Source organism: Vulpes vulpes, unplaced genomic scaffold, assembly GCF_048418805.1.
Source record: "Vulpes vulpes isolate BD-2025 unplaced genomic scaffold, VulVul3 u000000899, whole genome shotgun sequence".
NCBI classification, from domain to species: domain Eukaryota; kingdom Metazoa; phylum Chordata; class Mammalia; order Carnivora; family Canidae; genus Vulpes; species Vulpes vulpes.
Window position 1 is genome coordinate 3,711,020 of NW_027325780.1, and position 23,157 is coordinate 3,734,176.

At 42.1% G+C, this 23,157-nt stretch overlaps 1 protein-coding gene across 1 annotated transcript in view; it reads right to left on the minus strand.

Moving 5' to 3' along the window:
* SHROOM3 (shroom family member 3) overlaps positions 1-3,635 on the minus strand; it is a 166,627-nt gene extending 162,992 nt beyond the window's left edge. The window contains exon 1 of the mRNA XM_072745539.1: positions 3,563-3,635. Within this exon, the coding sequence (XP_072601640.1) occupies positions 3,563-3,635 (73 nt within the window). The remainder of the gene's footprint in view (positions 1-3,562) is intronic.
* Between the last annotated feature and the right edge of the window lie 19,522 nt (positions 3,636-23,157).

Sequence of the window (23,157 nt, forward strand, 5' to 3'; positions counted from 1 at the left end):
TAACTACCTGCTGCGCCCACAGCCATTATTATTATTATTATCGCAGTTGGGCCAGACAACCCTTTTTTGGGGGGACTGTCCTGTGCTTTGCAGGTGATTCAGCAGCATCCCTGACCTCTGTCTCCACCAAACATGTCTCCAGATTTTGCTAACTGTGCCCTGGGAAGGAAAAATCACCTTGATTTGAGAACTGCCAGTTTAAATTTTTAACTATCACTGAATTGTCTTCTTTCTCTTTTCTAGCAAATAAGTTATGAATGGCTCATTTTCAACAATTTTGAAATCTCTTTTCTTTCTTTCTCAAAGGTATAACAGGCCTCAGAGTAGTATGATAAACAGGCTTTCCACTTTTCTCTGTTTGATTATCAAACTCTAGTCCTTATGCTGCTCCATGGCAACCAAGAACAATAATGCTTCGTGCTTAAACATGTACTTCTTATTCTGGACACTTTAACAGTAGTAACTCCTGAATTCTCAATACTCTTCTTTCCAAAGGAGACTAGTTGTTTGTTTTCAATTCCAGCACAGTATAAAAAGTTTTTTTTTTAATTTTTATTTATTTATGATAGTCACAGAGAGAGAGAGAGAGAGAGGCAGAGACATAGGCAGAGGGAGAAGCAGGCTCCATGCACGGGGAGCCCGACGTGGGATTCGATCCCAGGTCTCCAGGATCGCGCCCTGGGCCAAAGGCAGGCGCCAAACCGCTGCGCCACCCAGGGATCCCTAAAAACAGTTTTAATTTGTGAAAGCATAAATGGGGGCATTTACAAAAATATCATACCTATGGGCAATGAAAACTGGCAGCACCACCAGGAACATTCCAGAGCAATGACCAAAGTTAGAGTCACCAAGTAAGTGTCTTATCAAGACTATTTTTTGATAAGAAAGTTAAGTAAATTTTCTTTGGGTGCAACCGGCTGCTGAAACCTCATGCTGGTAGTTAGCAATAAATATTCTTTGTTGAATTATTAAATGTAATTCCAAGTGTAGCTTCAGTAGCCTTGTGTCTCCCAAGGAAACATCCTAGTCATGGGAACACTAAGAGTACCACAGTTCTCCGCCTTCTTTCCAGTGGTTTCTACAGTATAATGGTGTGCTTCTCTATCCCCAACATTATTAGCCCAATATCCCAAGGCACACCAGGAAGGAGCAGGCAGGGGCACCTGGGTGGCTCAGTTGGTTGGGCATCTGCCTTCTGCTTGGGTCATGATCCTAGGATCCTGGGATCAAGCCCCACGTCAGGCTTCCTGCTGAGTGGGGAGCTTGCTTGTCCCTCTCCCTCTGCCCGTCTCTAGATAGAAGAACTTGGAATTCAAACCCAGGACCATTCAACTCCTAAGGCTGAGCCACTCATCACAGAAAGTACAGGTAGAACTTGGAATTCAAACCCAGGACCATTCAACTCCTAAGGCTGAGCCACTCATCACAGAAAGTACAGGTAGATGGAGAGAATGCGGTTGGCATGTCCAGCATCAGGTACAAAAGAAACAAAACCCTGCTTTCTCCAAAAGAATGGGAAAAGGTTTGGGATTCTCTGGGTTGCTATCATTTTATTCTTGAAAGCAAGAAAAAGGGTGAGAAACTAGCTGTCTGAGCTGGGCATTACTCTCAGTCCTATCTTGAAAGGATTGATTATCCACTGCAGGAGGTTTGGCTGTACTTGGAAGGGGTAGTAACAATTTCCTTTAATATCAATGGCTCATTCTCTGAAGGGGCACAGCTCAAGATCAGGGTGTTTTTCCTCTGTCTCAAAAGCTACTATTGAAGCCTTCCTTTTAATCTTTAACCATGATGCTTATATAAGGAACTTTTTATTGTTATCTAATAGGTAACACCTACCACACACTATGTCAAAGTTCTTGGGTTTATCAGTCTTTGCTGGGAAGCTATAATCTTCCACTGAGCTGCTGAAGCTAAAAACTAGGGAGTCATCCTAACCTCCTCTCTCTCCCTCACCCAAAGAGCCAAGCCAGCCTGTCATCCAGTCTACCTGTTCTATCTTCTGGACATTGACTCCATCCTTACCTCTTCTCCCACCATTGCCTCCATTATTTCTCACCTGGACCAACCCTCTCTCACTAGTTTCTTTTCCTCCGGAGTTGCCATCTTCCAAAATGCAGCCAGAATGGTCTTTCTTAAGCACAGATCTGATTTTTGTCAGTGGTCTGCCTTTTAAATTCCCCATCACCTTTAGGATCCTGTTCAAACTCAAGAGTGTCCTCACATATGCTCTCCAAAGAGTACCAAATACATTCCAACATGGCTACCCTCAGCCCACGTAGCACCTTGTGAAAATCATACAAAGGCCTCTCCTTCTCCAGGTGGATATAGCTGCTCCAGGGAGCAAAGCCTGGACTGGACTGCAGCCCTGTTCCTATCTCATCTCTGCCCCTCTTGCAGAAGGTCACAAGCATACAGTCAGCCCATAGTCCTGACTTAAGGTTCAGTTCGCGCACCTCTGTTTACTTTGTCTAGAATGCCTTTACCCACTAAATCCATCTACCTAATTCCTATTCATCCTTCTAAAAATCAAGGCATTCATCTCCCTATAAAAAGCTTTCACCTCTTCTATGCTACCAGAAAAATTCTAGGCTATCATGGCATGCCTGTTCGGGATATTCTTGTCTATTTCTCCCATAAACACTACATTCTGTGACAGCAAGAACCATGTCTTTCATATCTGCATGCCTAGAAAGCCTACCACAGTGCCTGGGAGAGTGCAGATCAATAGTTGCTGAATGTCAAATGAGTGGTGCCTCCTCCTTCAGATTTCTTAGTCTTGTCACCATGTAAGACCCCCAACAATTTGGAGACAGGCCATGGGGGTTCTGCTTCCTCAGATAACATAATTCCTACTCGAAGAACCAAGAAACCAGATCCCACTTAGCAATTATTTCATTAACCTATGATTAAGAAGAACAAACATCTTGGATTTCAAGTTTCTGTCCCCTCCGGACAAGTTCACTAATTTCAACTTTCTGTCCCTTCCGGACAAGTTCTGTCATCGATTGTTTTGTCCTTCTCTGGATTCTTCTCCCTTTAACATCCAGCCAGATAGGGGGATGCATGGGAATTTCTGGTACTCTCTACCTTCAGGAATGTTTGGCCATTATCATAGTAAAATAATAATAATAAATATTAAAAAATAAAGAGTTATCCATACTTACTGAGCCACAGGCTTAACTTCTTATACTTCTGCCTTCCATGGGGATTTTCCTTGTTAATCCTACTTGGTTCTCCTAACTGGCCTGCCCCTGATGCCACACTGATTTCATTTATGACTTTACTCAGCTCTCCTAGCACCTTCCTCCTCAAATCTCTATTTCCCTCCTAATATGAATCCATAATTATCTTTCTTCTTCTACTTAAGTCAGGACAAAGGGAGTAGAGCCATCAGACTTTAACTCCCTGTCAAAGGTACTCATATATCTAAAATCTAATTTATGAAATTTTAGTTATGAAAAATATTATTTTCAATTGGGCACAGAGCCATTTTAGGAAGGACTGGGCAGGGCTATCATGTGTTTTTGTCAGAGACAGATGGTATTGTCTCCTTGCTCACAATTGTTCTCGGAGAACACAGCCCCGACCAAGCCCCTGCCAAAGGGATAAGGCTGGATCAGCTTGTCGCCCATGGAACTTGGAACTGGAGCACAGAAGCTGAGTTAACCAAATGAAGAAAGCTCAAGAGCTGTGAGGATACCTGGAGTAGAACCCAGCAACAGCTCTATGGTGGGCCCAGGCCACACACAAGCTGGTATGGGAGGACAGAAACCCAGAAGTTTGAGGACATGTATCAATCAGACAGCATTCTGTTGCTGTTATTGAAAATGATACAAGTGACATTGAACCTATATATTTTTTCTTCTATAGCAAATAGGATTCTTCGTGTGTGCATGTGTCCCCTTCTTCTTCACAGACTTAATTCTATTCAACTGCAGTATCAAATGACCATGTATTCGGGACAGTAGATCCTTCCCTAGCTCCAAGAGATAAATCACTCTTGATCTACACTAATCATGGTATTCTGGCTCCCTTGCCAGTTATGAGTCTACACAGGGCATAGAACACAACCCTAGCTAATGAGTTCTGATCCGGAGTTTGCAGAAGTGTTCTTGGACAAGCATTCCTCATTCTTGATAAAATGCACAAACCTGGGACTCCTTCCTGCCCTTGGACAAAATTGTATGAGTAGGTGATGCCTGGAGCTACAGCAGCTATCTTATAATCATGAGGGGCAAATCTGGGGAGGAAAATCATCATGCCAATGATGGTAGAATGGGAATAAATAAGCCTGGAAACTTGATGATATCACTATGCCATTCAATTTACTTTGGAACCTTGTTTTCCAGGGAGCTAGTCTGAAGGAAGAGTAATGGAACCGATGTTCAAAGTCAACTAAAATGAGGGACTATGCAGTCCAAGGAGAAGTGAATAGCTGCCTCCTTGCTAAATTGTAATAAAGGGTAATGGTTATTGACCTCTTATTATGTGTCAAGCAGTGTTCCAAGTGCTTTAAATGTATGGCCTCATTTAATCTACACAACAACTCAACAGGGTAGATACTTTCATTATTTCCTATTTTTAAGATGGGTAAACAAGATCCAGAAACACTAAGTAATTTAACCAAAGTCAAAAACTCAGCAATGCCAAGGTAGGAACTCATACTCAGGCTTCTGACTTTTTCTGACTGAATAATTAGCTTAAATCTGAAGTGTTCCTGAAGCTTGGATTTCCACACGCTTCCTTCATACCTTTTCAAAGAAAGATCTTGTTTAATTTGAGCTGGTCTGAGTGGGTTTATATTCCCTGCACCCAAATGTTCCCTCAGGCTCTGGCACTGGCCTGACTCAGGCTTTCTTGCTCTACCCCATAATAAGTCTGTGAGTCTCAATATCCATTTGTTAAATGCACTGAGTCCAAAACCCACACTAAAATCCTGATTTAGTGGAATTCCTGGTTCCCTGGTTTGCCCACATGGCAGGTATTAGTCTGAGGACACTATTTTTTTCATGCAATGGCACTTTTATGGGCACTATTTCCAGTGGGATGTGACTATCAAAGTATCAGTGAACACCTAACAAGGGATGCAACTGTTGACCCTGGTTCAAATAATTGCCCTGTTAAACCCTCATCTCTAATTTTACCCGTTTTGTAACTTCAAAGTTTTTGTAGTAAGTGTGACATCCTGTAGTCACATATATCTCTGTAGCTCTGCAAGATCAGGAAGGCATTTCTATGGCCTTACTACTGTTTATTCATGTCACACCCTCACTCCCTCACTCATTCAACAAATATTTGAGTATCTGCCTTGCCCCAGGTAGTATGCTAGGCCCTGGGTATCTACAGGTTACATTCTCTGCCCTCACAGAGGGCAATAAAGTGTAATGATATGCCAGATCACTTTTTTCTCTAAACCAACAGGAGACCTATAACAAATGAAAATGGTATATAGGACTACACAGAACATTTCGTGGGCATATCCAATGTAAGATTTAAGACTGCAGGCCCTGCTGTAACTGCCTGGGTTCAATCCCAGCTCTGTCACTGTGTGACCTTGGATTGGTTAGTTACTGAACTGGTCATGTCAATTGTTTAACCAGTTAAATGGGGATTAAAATTGCAGCTTTGTCATTGGGTTGTTATGAGAGCATTTTCGTAGATCATGTAGAGTATAATAATACAAGTGTTCATTCAAAAGAAAAAGTGAGCTATAGTCCACTTAGTCCAATAAGTTCCCAAGCCACTTATTTTGGTTCTGGAGCAAGGGTAACCCCAATTCTAAATGATGGTCTTCAAATGCTTAGAGAAAAGAATTCCCTTTTTTCTCGTTTCTGACTTAGTCATCACTTGACATAAGTTATAACTAAAATCCTTCCAGTTTAAAGGAGGAGATCAATAGAATCTAGACACTCGGGGATCCCTGGGTGGCTCAGGCATTTAGCGCCTGCCTTTGGCCCATGGCACGATCTTAGAGTCCCAGGATAGAGTCCCACATCAGGCTCCCGGCATGGAGCCTGCTTCTCCCTCTGCCTGTGTCTCTCCCCTCCCCCCTCTCTCTATGTCTATCATAAATAAATAAATAAATAAATAAATAAATAAATAAATAAATCTTAAAAGAAAAAATCTAGACACTCGGACAGGTGTCCAGGAAGATTATCTTGAGAGAGGGTTCTTGAACTGCCCCAGGAATCCAATCTTGCTCCTGGGCCCTGGAGAGAAGGAAAAGACCTCAATTCCTCATTTTCATTATATCTGCAATAGGTTCCTCCCCACCTCAAATTCTGTGGCCTAGAGAATGGTATGGACATCAAAACTCAAACATGAGTACATTGCAATAGCATGGGAATTCAATGGGATTCAATAGGATTTTGTAGCTGAAACTTAAACCAAATGTCTCAAAATACACCTGTCCCTGGAGAGTATGGTCTTAGTACTTTCATGATAGAAACACTGATCTGGCTGAAACAAGGCCAGTTTTTAAAAAGTACATTTTCCCCTCTGTATGTATGCAGATAGAGAATTGGGACCTTTTTAGGTGATAGAATTGAATATTTAGGGAGCCAAGGTTGGGAGTTTAATTCTCTTAAGAATAATCGATTTTGAACTGAACAAAGCTGTCTTCTGTGTGCTCACATCATTCTGTCTTTAAATCCTAGGTAGTGGTAATAATAAACAAATAGACAATAGCTAACAATTACAGAAAACTTTCTGTGTAGTAGGCACTGTGCTAAAGGCTTTACACAAATGATTTCATTGAAATCTCTTAATAACTCTGTAAAATAAGTTCAGAGGGTTCATTCAGAGTAAATAGGCAGAGGGCTTGGACCTCTGCCCCTCCTTGCACTGCACTGGCCTGGCCTCCCCTCTTCCTCACATGAGTCAATTAGGCTCCCCTTGCCCAGGGCCTTTGCACTTGCTATTCTCTCCACTTCCAGCACTCTTCCCCAGCTCACCCCAAGGCTTGGTCTCTCTCCTCCTTCAAGTCTTCCTTCCTTCCTCCCACCTTAGTGGGGCCTTCTCTGGTGATGCTTTAGAAAACTGCAATATCCCTCTTTGCCAGCATATACTCATCATTGACCATACTTCCTTGCTTCATGTTTTTCCATAGCAGTTATCATTTTATAACCTTCAACACAATTGACTTATTTGGGGGCTTATTATCTCATTTCCTCGACCAAAATGTGTGCAAGAATTTTTGTCCGTATTTGTTCATGATTTCCCTAATCCAGCACCTAGAAATACAGCTGGCACATGGCACATACTCCATAAATATTAATTGGTTAAATTTTATACATGAGGCAATAGGCACAGAGGGGGAAAGTGGTCCGGCTTCTTATAGAAAGAAAGACTTCGGGGCAGCCTGGGTGGCGCAGCGGTTTAGTGCCGCCTGCAACCCAGGGCCTTATCCTGGAGACCCGGGATCGAGTCCCACATCGGGCTCCCTGCATGGAACCTGCTTCTCGCTCTGCCTGTGTCTCTGCCTCTCTGTGTGTGTGTCTCTCATTAATAAATAAATAAAATCTTTTGAAAGAAAGAAAGAAAGAAAGAAAGAAAGAAAGAAAGAAAGAAAGAAAGAAAGAAAGAAAGACTTCTTAGAAACCCATATTCCTGGGGCGACTGGGGGCTCAGTGGTTGAGCATTCTGACTTTGGCTCAGGTCATGATCCTGGGATCCTGGGATAGAGTCCTGAATTGGACTCCCTGCAGGGAGCCTGCTTCTCCCTCTGCCTATGTCTCTGCCTCTCTCTGTGTGTCTCTCGTGAATAAATAAATAAAATCTTAAAAAAAAAAATAAAGGAACCTACATTTCAAAAACCAAACTTGGAGTCCATATCCTTTTCCTGGCAGTTGGTGGCATTCCCTTTGATCATGGGGCGGGGGGGTTGGGGAGCACATCAGATTTGAATAGTACTTCATGAGTAGAAATATGCATTACCAATCAGGACTATAAAGAAGTATTTCATGTATGCACTATATTCAAGAATCACACATGCATAGGCACAATGGTTTGTTGGGATATTTTAGTACTCCCCTGGGAAATTTTCTCTAGTGAGACTGGAAGGAAATTTTAAAATGTCGCACTGAAAACTGAAGAGGATATAAAGTTCTCATGAAAGTATTTATTTTCCCAGGGCTGTACAACAGTAAGAGTGACAGCATGGACTACTCCTTCAAAAGTGCTGTTCAGATTCAAGGATTATTTTCCGAGTTCCTTTTATGGAGTTCCTTTTATGTGATTATAGTTAACCTTCCTAACAATGCAAGAAATCCAATTTGTAGATGAGGAACATGCTCTAAGAGGTTGTGTACCTTCCTCAAATAGCCCAGTGAGGGGCAGAGTTTGGAATATAATTCCTTTGTCTCTCTGTCTAGTGTGCCTGCTCCTGTACACACAGCTGCTAGTCAGGCTTCAGGTGTTCATCATTTTCCAGTCTTCTATCTGAGGAACAAACTTGGTTTTTCTAAGTAGCTAACTTAATGCCTCATCAATCGAAAGATAACAAACTATAAATACTATTTCCCGTCTCGCTTTTTTAAAGGGCTACTGTTAACACAGATTCAAGAGACTCATATTGGAACGCACACATGGGGGCAGCCCCGGGTGGCTCAGCGGTTTAGCGCCGCCTGCAGCCCAGGGTGTGATCCTGGAGACCAGAGATCAAGTCCCACATCGGGCTCCTTGCATGGAGCCTGCTTCTCCCTCTGCCTGTGTCTCTGCCTCTCTCTCTCTCTCTCTCTCTCTGTGTTTCTCATGAATAAATAAATAAATAAATCTTAAAAAAAAAAAAAGGAACGCACATATGGTCACAGTAAAATTAGCATCTTTGTCTGAAGTTCATTTCACTAACTAAACAGCCAGGCTTATAAAGCTCACATTATTACGGAGGAAAAAAATGCAGCCGCTGGCTGATGGGATGGCTAAACACAACAAATACCAGGAAAATCTCAAACCACCTTTTTTTTTCTTAACTACATCCTTGCCAATTATTTCTCCACAGCTTTGGAAATGTGTTTTCACCTCTACCCTTTTTCCAAAAAGAATTTTACCCTGGGGGAAAAAAATTAAGACCTCAAAACCAAGTACAAATTGCTCATTTAAAGAACAGGAATTAAGGATGTGGGGGCTTTTCTTCCTTAAAAGCTCATCATTCTGTAGAAAGAATCTGAATCCTGTCCTGATTCTTCTTGAGCAGTGGAGCAGTTTTGGGTTTTGTGTTAGTTAATTTTAATTTAAAAAAAAAAAAGGCACCATTCTTGAGAAGCTGTTGCTATGAGACTTCCTGAGCCTCAACAGATGGCCACAGAGGAGTTCTCAGCCCTGAGCTCTGGGCTGTGAAGCCCTCCACTCAGGCATACCATTAACATTCCTGGAATACCTTGGAAGGCAATGCGGGCCTGCCGCCCTCAGACTAGCTCACCCGCAGCTCCCCGGCTGGTTTCCCTTGTGAGGGGGCCCTGGGCTGAAATCTGTTATAAATGAATGATCAGGCCTCTCTAGGAAAAGGTTGCTGTCCTTCCCAGTTAAGCTTCGGACAAACTTTACCAACACACCTGTGGGGTTGTGAGCCATTTGGGTGAACATGAGGGTGCCCACATACGCAGGTGCACAAATATACCTACACGTGTGCACACATGCACACACACACACCACACTCCATGACCCAATGCGCTTTATTGTTTTCAAGCCTCTGGCCCCTCTCCCAGACACAGGACAATCCATTTAAGAGAATAGCTTATTTCTGGACTGAAGCATCTTTAGTGCCCAGAAAGAACTACTGTGGGCAACGTTTAAGGCTTCCTGATTTCTCTTTTGATAGAAAGACAGAAAAAGAAGGAACATTCAAGTTTCTACACTCTCACTAATTTCTCGGTGCTATCAGAGAAATCATTCCATTTCGTCATCTTTCTCTCTCTTCCAAACTGCCACGATGATACTGACCGACATGCATCAGATAGAGAAATTAATGAGGCATGTTTAACAAACAACCGAGAAATCATTGCATAAATATCAGGTCAGTAAGACCAGCCTTCACTGCTGCCAGGGAAAAGATAAGGAAGGGACTTGGAGATGGACCTCAGGGCCTAATTGCTGGGACCACCACCCGTGGAGGGCTAGTCTGGAATGCCTGACCACAGTTTTTGGTGGGAAAGATCTACTGGTAGCTTTATTGGTCACTAAGGAGCTCTGGTACTTGGGAAAAAAACCAGGTGATTCTAAAGAGCCATAGCTTTTCGGGGTGAGGCTCATTTAAATTCCATCCCCAGAGTTGTCACTTTAAAACCAGGCCTAGAGACACTTGGGTGGCTCAGCGGTTGAGCATCTGCCTTTGGCTCAGGGCGTGATCCCAATTTAGGGATCGAGTCCCACATCGGGCTTCCTGTGAGGAGCCTGCTTCTCCCTCTACCTATGTCTCTGTGTCTCTCATGAATAAATAAATAAAATCTTAAAAATAAAAAATAAAAAAATAAAACCAGGCCTGGAGTGTACGAGCAGAGTCCTATCCTACTTCAGATGTGACACCAGTGCTCACTTGCACTTAACAGGACATCAGAGCAATCCTACCCATTTCAGTTCACACAAGTTTTTAAAAAGCTTTTCCCCCAGTGATATCAGAAGATAAGCTACAAATACCACAGTCACTGTCACCATCATTTGACATTTATTTTTTCATCTAATCTGTCCAACTGAGAGGCAAAATGACTCGAGACTGCTTCGGTCCCTGCTTCTTCCAAAACCATCGGTTTGTCCTGTGGTATAGTTACCCCCTTGTCTCCAAAATGTAAACATTAGGAATGCTGGGAGTTGCTGTGGTTGTTGTTTAAAACATGCCTTCTAGAGACTTGGCCTAACAAGGAGTGCCAACTTTTTCCTATTAACCAGAGACATTTAAGGAGTGAACATGGGAAGATGCTTCTGTTTCCATGTGTCTAGCGCCAGGGAATCCCATCTTGCTTGTCTGTCCCCATGGCCATTGAGCAAAGGGAGATTTCACCCAGCTATTCCAGCTTCTGAGCTCACAGGCCTGCCCAGCTCAGCAAAGTCAGGGGCAAAAGGCTGAGATCTGGGGCCATTTTGAAGGGGGTGGAGAAGGAGAGGACAAGAGTGGGGAGGGAGAGACTGCCTGACAAAGGCAGCTATCATTTGGATAACTGCACATTTCAGGCAGAGCTAATGGGACACACAATGTGTGTCTGGGAAGGGAAGGCTGAGTGCACTCTATTATGCCCTATTGTGTGCTGTCCACAACACCAGAGGGGACTCTCACCACGCTGTACTCCAGGAAGGTGGGCAGGCATTCCACAGCTCCAGAAAGGATACTTTATTTTTAAAGGCAGAAAGGATATTTTTAAAAATTGTCACTGGGGAAGAAAATGAATTTAAGATACTTAATTCCCTGCCCCAATCTAACCCTCTAATGATAATGGTCTTGGGACGAAATGTGTGTGTGTGTGTGTGTGTGTGTGTGTGTGTCTTAGTTATTAACAACTGTGTTAAATTTCATATTTGAGGGTCCCCCGGTACTCTGCAGATATGTACAAGGGCTTTCTATACTCTTAATAGGGAATGCGAGGTTTCTGTGACTTTATTTTTTAATTAGAGATAAAGAGGTTTTTCAACTAGCTCTCTCTTCCTGTCTGTACCTTTTAAAACACTGGGGGTTTTATGAATAGTGTTTTGTGTGTGTGTGTTTTTAAGATCATGATTGGGGCTAAGTCAGTATTTATCCTTCTCTATACAAAAATGACTTATCTTTAACCCAGGAAAGCATCTTGGTTTGTACACTCTCTAGGTTCTAATTCATAACGGAAGATTTTTGAAATTTAAATTCATGCTAAATATACATTATTTATTTAGCTTTCCAACACCCATTTCTCCTTTAACCTCTCAAATTCACTTGGCATCTACCTATCTACCTACCAACCAATCTATTTTTTTAATTGTCATCAACCATCTGTGCTATTTGCATACATACATATTATATTTAAAATGATTACTGTAGACCTGTGCCATGACCATGCTTCAGTCCCTAGGTAATGTTCTGATGCTTTCATTCATCAAGCAGTCATTTTTAGTACTTATACTTAGTATTACTATGATGTTGAACTTATTGTAGGAAAATGTTTTTTATAAAAGCAAATTATCTAACAGACAAGAAAGATGGAAATTTCCAACTGGCTACAAATATTGGAAGAAAAAGATCTATTTCAGGATAATTGGCATAGATGGCAAGTGAAGGGTTTCTAAATGCTTATCTGCTTTTTTACCACCTCTATCTATTCTCTATATTATCATTTACTACTTGAACAGAACCATTTGGAATTGGTAAATGAAGAAATCTTTGTTTCATGAAGGTGTTTATATCTTTGGAATCCATATGGTAGGAAAAGTAGTCTCAGAACCTCTTTGGATTTATAAATGGACCTTTACCCATTTATAGAGAGTTTTCATTAAAAATATCAAAATCAAAGAGGAAATCACTTCCTCCCTATCACAACAAAACAGGCAGGGGTATAAGCACTGGTTCCAAACCACTATTTTTTTTTTTTTTTACCAACTTCAAATTATTAAATCCTGGAACTACATGTATGCTGACAGCAATCCAAGAGGGGAGACAGGATGATCCCTGAAGTATCTGTCCATCAAACTACAAGGAAAATGAAATCAAGATAGAGCTTAATAAAATAAAAAAATAAAAAAATTTTTAAAAAAGAGCTTAATATTCCTAAGTATCTCACTTTGCTCAAATTTAGGTGCTTGCTTTTAGAACCTGCCTTTTTTTAACATCAGAATGAGCAAAGGGAGCCAAGCCGATACAATCAACCCCCTCACTGAAGTGAAATTCACTGATTCTACTATGTTGAACAAACCATAAAAAGAAAAACTGCTTTCATATCACAAGAGGAAAAGTTAAAGACAGCTTTAAAAATAAGTGAGAATCAGAATTACACTATAAATCCTGGGGTTGCATAATTGAAAGGAGCCAAGATACTCAAACTAGCTTTATTTTATTGTATGAGCTGGCATATATATTTCTGGCCTTAACTGAAAGTTACTTTATTCTATGATCACTTGAGTTTCTCATCAAATAGGAAGGAGTGCACAATGAGGTGTCAACTGCCTGCAAGGGTTACAATAATTTGTTAAGCCCCCCTGCCCCCCATTTACATCATTATGTATGCCGTGTTATCATTTTGCCAATGCATCTGGTGGCTGAATACCACAGCAATTTCATCATAAAGGTCTACACTAAACAACTTCCCTGCCTCTCTTTCATTTACCTCCTCAATACTGGCATTTCTGTCATGATCAACGTAGAAATAATGTTGAGAAAGATCTGGTTTAAAATGGACTTACCTTAAGGGAAGTCTAGGCCAGCATTTCCATTATCCTCAGTTATCTGTTAGGTATCTCTGTCCAGCGTGCCACTGGGCCGCGCTGGGCCGCCAGGGGGCTCGGTGACCCGCGGGAGGTGGGATGGAAGGACGGCTTCGGCTTCTCACCCGCCCCGGGAAGGCCAGAGCTAAGACACAGGTGTCTAACACCGCCAGGCACCTCTGCCCCGAACCTGCAATCAAAGGGCTGCCCTGATTAGGCAAGTACAAAAGGCAGCTCGGGTTACCGCCCTCCCCCCAGCCAATGGCCAGCCGGCCTGCCTGACAGCAGCAGGCCCCCATGGAAGAGGAAGTGCCCGGGAACCGGTTTCTGCAGTGGCCGGGCCGAGCGCTGTCCTGCCCCGCGCCCCGGGAAAGCTGTCAAGCTGCTGTAAGGAGAGCTTGTGGTAAGGGTAAGCCATCTTGGGCCTTCCCCACGCAGGGTCTCCCCTGGGTCCTTTGACTCATTACGACAGCATGCACCCTAATGACAAAGCAAAGGTAAGGAAGAATGAACGGCTTTGTCCGCTTTAATCATGGAGTGCCCCTGTCTGCTCTTCCTCCCACCCCTTGCCTTTCGGGCTGGATAAGTTCAGTTGGCTTTTGAAAATTTTATTTATTTATTCATGAGAGACACACAGAGAGAGGCAGAAACACAGGCAGAGGGAAAAGCAGGCTCCACGCAGGGAGCCCGATGAGAAACTCGATCCCAGGACCCTGGGATCACGCCCTGGTCCCAAGGCATATGCTCAACCACTGACCCACCCAGGCATCCCTGGAGAAGTTCAGTTTTTAATAATTAATTATGGTTTTTGCCAGCAACAGCTTCTCACAGAAACCAGGAGAAGGCAAGGGAGAATCAAATTAAGAAAAATCTTTCAATGGTCCTTGTTTCCAACAATAAAATTCAATACTGTAAAAATCCAATACTGTAAAAATCAACCCAGACAGAGTAATTTACAAACATAGTGTTTATTTAAAACACACACACACACACACACACACACACACACAAAACAACATTAGAGCACTGGATTTTAAAATTCAGTACAGTCAAATGCCATGGAGCTCACCTTTGTGGATAGAATCTTTATAGGTTTCCTAAACTACAAGCTAGAGGAATTTTGCTTAAATCTATCATCTGAGCCTCTGAAACTGCAATCCTTTGCAGCTGTATGGAGAAGTAGCACTTGATTCAAGTTTTGGTATTTGCCCCAGACTGTATGGGTCAGCCTAACAGTAACCATAGACACAAAGAGAGAGAAAAGGAATAGTGCACACAGAAAAAAAAACAGTCTCCAAGTGTGTCTGAGTGTGTGGGTATGTAAATGCATTTTCATTAGTTAACAGCTGCTGTGGTGAGAAAAAAACAAATTATAGGACCCAAGGCTAATCTGTAAACCTTGCTAAAAAATCTTAAGAACACTTTTAATTTTTAGATGTGGAAGAAAAGAAGAAAGAAAGGGAGCATGCCCCCAGATACACACTTGTGTGTGTGCAGACATACACAGCAGAAGTCTGAAATCACAGGGCATATACTCTAAGTATAGTAGTAATCTCCATTCTAGACACCAAAAAAGCCTAAAGAATCCTTGAAAATGTGATCACATTTCAAAGGTGAGACTAATTTTATTTAAAGACAGTTCCTGGGGGCAGCCCTGGTGGCTCAGTGGTTTAGTGCTGCCTTCAGCCCAGGGAGTGATCCTGGAGACCGGGGATTGAATCCCATGTCAGGCTCCCTGCATGGAGCCTGCTTCTCCCTCTGCCTGTGTCTCCGCCTGTCTGTCTGTGTCTCTCATGAATAAATAAATAAAATCTTAAAAAAAAAAAAAGACAGTTCCTGGGGTGCCTAGGTGGCTCAGTCAGTTAAGCATCTGCCTTCAACTCAGGTCATGATCCTGGGGTCCTGGGATTGAGCCCCAGTCAGGCTCCCTGCTCAGTGAGGAGCCTGCTTCTCCCTCTACTCCCTGCTTGCACTCTCTCTCTTACTATCTCTGTCACTATCTCTGTCTCTCTTTCAAATAAATAAATTAAATTAAATTAAATTAAAAGTTACTATATTAACAAGAAAGATTGTCTCTCCAGAATGTTCCACTTGAATTGCAGAGCTATTTAGATTTCTATAATGTGAATTAGAAGGAAATAGGATTGAAGCAAGTGCAGGATGAGAACAGCAGTCAGTGTTGGGCAGAAAAATCATCTTGCAGAGCAGAGAAACATCCCACTGGATCTTGCACCACAGACGCATTCTCCCCAAAGTAGCTGTCTTTCCTTCTAAGAAGGCAAAATTCTTATCCCAGTTTTTCCTTCCTCACCCTGCAACTTCCCCAAACACAACTAAGTTGCAAGTCCTTCCATCAGACACTACCCCCACCAACCCAGAAGTCAAGAGCAGCCAGGCCACAATATTCATTCTGAATGTGTCAAAGTTAACAGCCTCCTGCTGTGGACCAGGAGCTTGCCTCCAAGGGGCAGAATGACAAATGTCTGTTTATCACAATCACCCATCTACAATGGGAATGCCATTCCCTCAAACAGCAGAACACTCACACTAGTTTAAAGGAGCCAGAAATCTCCTCCCTCTCCATTTCATCAGTCTTTTCCTCCTAGTGCTGCTCTGTGCAATCCAAACTCACTTCAAACCCACTCTCCTCCAAGTCCCTGGTGGCAACATCCTCAACAGATTAGTGGCTCTGGGAACTGCATGTTTTGGGTAAGGTCCTCCTGGCTGCTGTTACATTAGAAGAGAAGACTTATCCATGTGATTCTTTAGAGAAGCTAAAAGAAGCAGACAAGTAAAAGAAAAAAATTCTGTTGAAGCACTTAATCACCTGCCTTTTCACAAATTATGAGATGAATAGGGAACCACTACTATATTTACAAAGAATGGATATCTATGTGGTATTAGATTGAGCCATATTAAATTGTTAGTATTTTACCATTTTTGTTCTACTGCAATAGCAATTGTATGTGATTTAACCTGTAGCTGAACTACAGCTAACAACTGGTAATTAATCACATGCCAACAGTCACTATGTTTCATTCTCTAACCATCACCACAATTCTATAAATGCTATAATTATTGTTGCAACTTCACAGAGGAAGACACAGGGGCTTGGGAAGGTTAAGCAATGTGTTGACCAATTTCCAGCAGGCAGCTGGGTCGGGAGTCACACTGTGGCCACGTGACTGCAGAGCCTGTGCCTTGAACCGCCACCCTGGGCCACCACCCTCCGCCAAGGAGAATTTGAATTCTGATTTTGGCATTCTCCAGCTTTGTGACCCTGGGCTGATTACTAAACCTCTCCAAACCTGTTTTCTCTCCTCAGAAATGGGGCTGATAATAGAATCTGATGTGAGGACCAAACACGATAATATAAGTAAAGCACTTGGCACAGTGCCCAGCCCTCAGGAAGAGCTCAAATATTACCCAGTAATAGTGACATGGGCAGGATGATCACTCTCCCACCTGCACCAGGACGTGAAGGGAGACAGCTCACCGGGTGTCCCTATCACCCACTGTCATAGTCTGGCGGCCACTCATGGGTAGAACGACAATGACGTCTGCTCAGGTCCTCAATTCTGGAAGTGACGCCCGCCACAGTCACTGCACATTACTTTGGTGGAATGCGCACCAGCTCCCCCTCATTTAGAAAAGAGATTACCCACACCACGCTGTCTGCTGGTGGACACCGTCTGCCCCCAGAAACCCCTGCCCTCAGCCCCATCTTCTAGTTCCTGCTTCTTCAACTTCAGATTTCTAATGGAGAATCCGGAACACTTTCACAAACATCTTAGACTTCTCATTTATTTCCTACCTGGCTTCCTTGGCAATTGGCTGTAGAAGGTTACGCAATTCGTCTTTAATGACGCATCGATGATCTAATCTAGAAGCAGTGCTGTGGAACCCAGAGATGGGGCTTGGCCTCTCCCTTCTAGTTCTGCCACTGAACTGCTAAGTGACCTTGAACAACATGCTTATCATCCCTGGGCTCTAGTCCTCACTCTAATCCAGAACAGCACTAATATCTGTGGTAAAGAGAAAAAAGATTACTAGATGAGATTTTAAAGAAATATGGCATTTTACTATTCCTTCTCTCTAAAAGCTGGTAGCTCATCTACTCAGGGACATCTTGTTTTTTCGTTTTTTTTTTAAGATTTATTTATCTAAAAAAAAAAAAAAGATTTATTTATCTATTCATTCAGAGAGAGTGAAGAGAGAGGCAGAGACACGGGCAGAAGCAGGCTCCCTGCAGAAAGCCCGATGTGGGACTCGATCCCGGGTCTTCAGGATCACACCCCAGGCTGCAGGCGGCGCTAAGCCGCTGAGCCACGGAGGCTGCCCCACATCCTGTTTTCTTCGGATTACCTTTTTAAAAACAAACCCACAGGCAGGAGAGTTTTATGTTACTATTGATAAACTGCAGACCAAGATAGAGAGCCTTGATTTCAGAACACCAGATTTCCACTGGTATTTTTCCTTAATGATTTGCACATGTTCCTGTAGGGTGCTTGTTTGTGGTTAGAGATAAGGATCTGTGGAGAAGAAAGCCTTACAACATAATGAAGAAAATGTGGTTTCACTTATTTTCAATTTCTCTGTGGCCATGCATCATGGTTACACTGTTCTCCAGCCGTATAAGGTAGACTCATCCACTGCATATAGTAGATTTGGTTGCCTGCAGGGCACTTATGTGCCAGGCCTTATGTTTTTCTGATATGCTCCAGAAGCTCAAAGTACTTTTACAGAGTATGCTTTTATCTTTATATTATTTTTAATTTTTTAACTTGAGTAGAGTTGACACACTGTTACATTAGTTTCAGGTGTACAACATAGTGACTCAACTTCTCTATACATTATGCTATATAGAGTATGTTTTTTAAAATTAAAAGTTTGTCCTCAACATTCCAGGAGGAATTGAAAGAATTTTATGAATGGAGGAGATAGAAACAACCTCTTGGCCTCTGGGCTGCTTTCTTTTCTTTTCTTTTTTTTATAATTTTTTTTTTATTTATTTATAATAGTCACACACAGAGAGAGGGGGCGGGCAGAGACACAGGCAGAGGGAGAAGCAGGCTCCAAGCACCGGGAGCCCAACGTGGGATTCGATCCCGGGTCTCCAGGATCGCGCCCTGGGTCAAAAGCAGGCGCCAAACCGCTGTGCCACCCAGGAATCCCTGGGGTACTTTCTTTACACAGAGGACTCTCCACCTTCTAACATACTGTATAATTTACATATGTATTGTGTGTGTTAGTCATTTCCTCTGTTCACAAGAATGCTCGCTGAGCACAGAGATGTTTGTTTTAATCATGGCTGACTCCTAAGCATCGAGAGCAATGACTGACATATATTAGATGCTCAATAACTAGATTAAACTTGATAGTCACCTAAATAATTCAGGTAGAACTGGTACCCTGCACATCTTACTTCTAGAAATCACACTGTTTCATTAGAAGGAAGAGGCAATGTAGAATAGATCACACTGGCAAGGATAGTGATAATGACAAAGGTGATGATGTGTAAGGCAAAAAATAAAAAATAAACTTCTATGAAGTTCAGAATTAGTTTAGCCCAACTCTCCAAATTCCCACATAGAAGCTCCAGGCTGAAAGAAAACTGGGCAGTAAGCCTAAAAAGAAACTTAATAAGCTCAGTTTCTCTTTTCTAGCCCATTTTTGTTTAATTTCATGGGAAACTGTATTCGCTGGAGAACTACAAGTCTGTCTGAAGGAGTGAGATCCTTGAGGGCACTCTAAGGGAAGTGGACACAGGAGCAGTTGAGCCATGCTCACTTTGTACTCAGGCAAACATTTTTTTTATTCCAATCTGACCACACACCAACATCAAGGTTGATGAGATAATGCCTTTAGGCCTCTTAGAGTCATAAAAGATGTCAATCAAGTCCAAAGTATTAACATGCAATATCTTTCCTGCATAATAACTGTAGGACATAAATCAGAAATCAGAAGGCATGATATTTTTTTCGTTGCTGGTGTTACTCATGAGAGCCACACTTTTCAATTTAAATTCTGATTCTATCGTGCTACCTTTGACCTCAGAGATGAACAAACCAAAGGAACATATCATTCCTGTTCTCCTTTTCTCTCTTCATATTCTCTGATCCTCTGGGGCAACCTAGATATTTCTTCACAAGAATGTTAGTGGCCAGAAGGCAGCAAACCACAGCCTTGAGCTCAGTCATGCCTTCAAAGTCCCGACACCCCAGATGGCGAACCCCAAGTTACCATTTAGTGCTAAGAATAGCAGATAGAGGAATTATATTTGGATTCACATTTTACTTTTGGGGATGAAAAGGAAACAAGAGAAAGAGTACTACAGAACACTAATTACAACACTACTGATAAGTCATTTCAATCTCTAGGAAAATTGCGCAGCTACTATAAAAATGAATTCCATTTCTATACTTACATATGGACTTAGCTTATCAGCAGGGTACTTACTATGTAGCAAGAAGGATACTAAGTACTTCACATATTTTGTTTCAATTCTTCCAACAACGCTACTAGAAAAGTACTATGACTATAATACCTACTGTAGAGGTAAGGCGAGGTTAAAAACTTGCCCACGATCATAAAACTAGCAAGTGGTGATAACAGGATTTGAACCCAGGCAGCCTGATTTCACAGTGTATGCTCTTAAGCACTAGTGTATCTGTTAGATTTGTTATGACTTAAAAATGGGATGTGTTTGGCATATACAATATTTAGGAGTTTGGGGTATTTTTCCAGCTAGCAGATTTCTCCCTAGGGAGAATGTGCCATGCCGCCCCCAGCCAGATATCAGCAGAGCAGATCAGTTTGATGGCGCCAGCCAACAGTAACGAGAGAGGCTGTCAAGCAATTAGCCTGATGATAATTTGGTATAATAAAACCTGCTTCAAATCATAATTTAAACAGACAGTGTGGAGAACATTCTTCCTCTCACTTCCCCTGTCCTCCATCTTGTGGTAGAAAAAGGCAGTTTGGATCACAGTGGGGCTCGTGAACCCACATGCCTTGAAAAGAAATGTGACAGGAGACACAGAAGAGTGGGCAGTCAGCACATTATGTAGGGTTTTCAGTCACTTGGCAAGCATTTCATGCATGCTTGCGATGACAGGCCCTGGAAAGGTCAGGAGTGTGAGACACAGTAACTCCCTGCCTTAGTTTAGTATTAGAAAGTGTCGACCATCACTCTCCCGGGCAAGACTCAGTCTGGACAATCGGCTGGAAAGGAAAAGAAAGATAACTAGCCAACCCGTACTTGAGCTACCAAGACTGGCAAACTCAGATGCCCACCAGGCCAGGCAGACAGAATAAACAATCAAAGTGGCAGGTTTAAGATCACAGGAAGCTGTGAGGCCCCACCTCACCTGACATGGGTACACATAGCTCCAAGCCACTGCTGCCAGATCAGATGTTTTTCCAGAAGACGGAAGACCAGATTCTTAGGTAAAACATTCAGAATTTGAACACAGATTAAACAAGTGTTTGCAGGCCAAGAGGCAGTTTTCAAATTCTGCCAAAGAATTTTATTAAATTCAATGAGTTGCATTTTAAAAATAAATTTGAATAGCTTTCATAGTAGATTTGGCATGTGTAGGTAGACCTTCCAATCCTTATGTGCACCTATTTCAAATCATTTTTAAAATTTGTATTAAGGGCAGCCCCAGTGGCTCAGCGGTTTAGCACCACCTTCGGCCTGAGTTGTAACCCTGGAGACCAGGGATTGAGTCCCACTTCGGGCTCCCTGCACGGAGCCTGCTTCTCCCTCTGCCTGTGTCTCTGCCCTTCTCTCTCTCTCTGCGCTTCTCATAAGTAAGTAAAATCTTAAAAAAAAATAAAAATAAAAATAAAATAAAAACTGATCTGCTCTGCTGATATCTGGCTGGGGCCGTACACATATAAAGTACACTAATCTTATATAAATGGTAAATATGATATTGAATATGTCCAGCATCTGCGGAAGGTTCCTTCCAGACTTTTCCAGCCTATTCCAGACTCCCCATCACCCACTTTTGACCTCCATCATCAATAAGTTTTGCCTGTTGTGGCCTTGTTCAAATCTTAACCATGAGAAATTAATAACAGATTTAGTTGCTTCAGGTCTGAAAAAATAAAACTGGGTTTATTATTTTTTTAAGATTTTATTTATTCATAGAGATGCAGAGAGAGAGAGAGAGGCAGAGACACAAGCAGAGGGAGAAGCAGGCTCCACGCAGAGAGCCAGACGTGGGACTCGATCCAGGGTCTCCAGGATCACGCCCTTGGCTGCAGGTGGTGCTAAACCGCTGCGCCACCAGGGCTGCCCAAAACTGGGTTTAAATAAATAAAGGTATGACCAGTAAGAATTATGGTGAATCCAACAATAAGATGGAGCTTAGCCAAGTACTTCTTTAGATTCTGATGCTTGCTATTTCCACATATCTATTATTTTCAATACCTAGTATTTCCTAGATGGATACCATATGTACCTGCTACTCTGTAGAGAATATCTCATATAAGAATATGAAAATCCTCTGATATACAATTAAGATAAAATTTATACAAAAAAAATAAAATAAATTGATACCAACCATACAACTAAAGAAAACCATACTGCAGTAGGTTATGCAGCTAGATCCACACCTAAGACATGAAAAGTGTAGATCAAAGGCAGGGCTATTACAAAGCCCAGGTATTTTTCCATTGGACTATACAACCTCTCTTAAAATTAGCAAATGGGGTATTTTCTTAAGTCTTAAATAAGACTATGATAAACTCTAATTCTTAACAAGGAGCATAATGAACCTTACTCAATTTAGACTCTGACTAGGTATTCATATTTCACATTATGAGGGTTGGTGGTGGTGGTAAGGTATTGAAAGCTGATGTTTATTATGTAGGTACTTTTTCTTTTTTCAAATAATGTCTTTGCTCAATGTGGAACTTGAACTCAAGACCCTGAAATCAAGAGTCTCATGCTCTGCCAACTGAACCAACCAGGCACCCCACAGGTACTTTTATTTTTAAAGCAATGCACCAGGAGACTTCCTGGTGGTGGCAAGTGGATTATAAAGAAGTTGTAGGGAACTTTTATTGAAACTGTGTGCTGCATAGTAGATTCATTGTTTTTATTAAGGGTTCTCTAAAAAGGCTTTCATTCTCCTTTTACCAAGATTGAGAAAACATGAACTGTTTATAGAGAAGAATATTATTTTATTGCATGAGCAATTAACATATATTCTCAGGAGGTGGATGGGTATCTAATGCCCTACCATCGGCCAATACCAACCTCTTGTTGCTGCCTTTAAGGAAGACGGGCTCACTAATTGCCAAGTGATTGAAAGAGTAGGACAGTAAAGGGACCTGCAAGACCTTCTATTCAAACCAACAGACTGAACTGCCAGACCCTTCCCAGGGCTCATCCTTCTGGTAGATGGGAAGAAGCTGATGCTAGCCAACACTTTTCAGGTAGAAGGATATACGCCACCAGGAGTTCATTTATGCCCAAAGCTTTTAGCCTGAGATATGCAAAAATTCCAAGTATATATTATTTTTTATCTCAATAGCCATGCTGAGACCAACTATTCTGTTTGAACTCTAGACTCAGATCTATTTGACTGGGTTCTTCTCATGTTTTAGTTAGCTCAGAAACTAAACTAAAATCTGGTAAAATATCCAAATTTACCAGGGGCATCTGTTTCAAAATTTACATCTGAAATCTGAAGTCCAGGATTACGTTCCATGGGCAACCAACTAAGTCAGCCACATGACCTTTCCTCAAATCAACACCTTTTG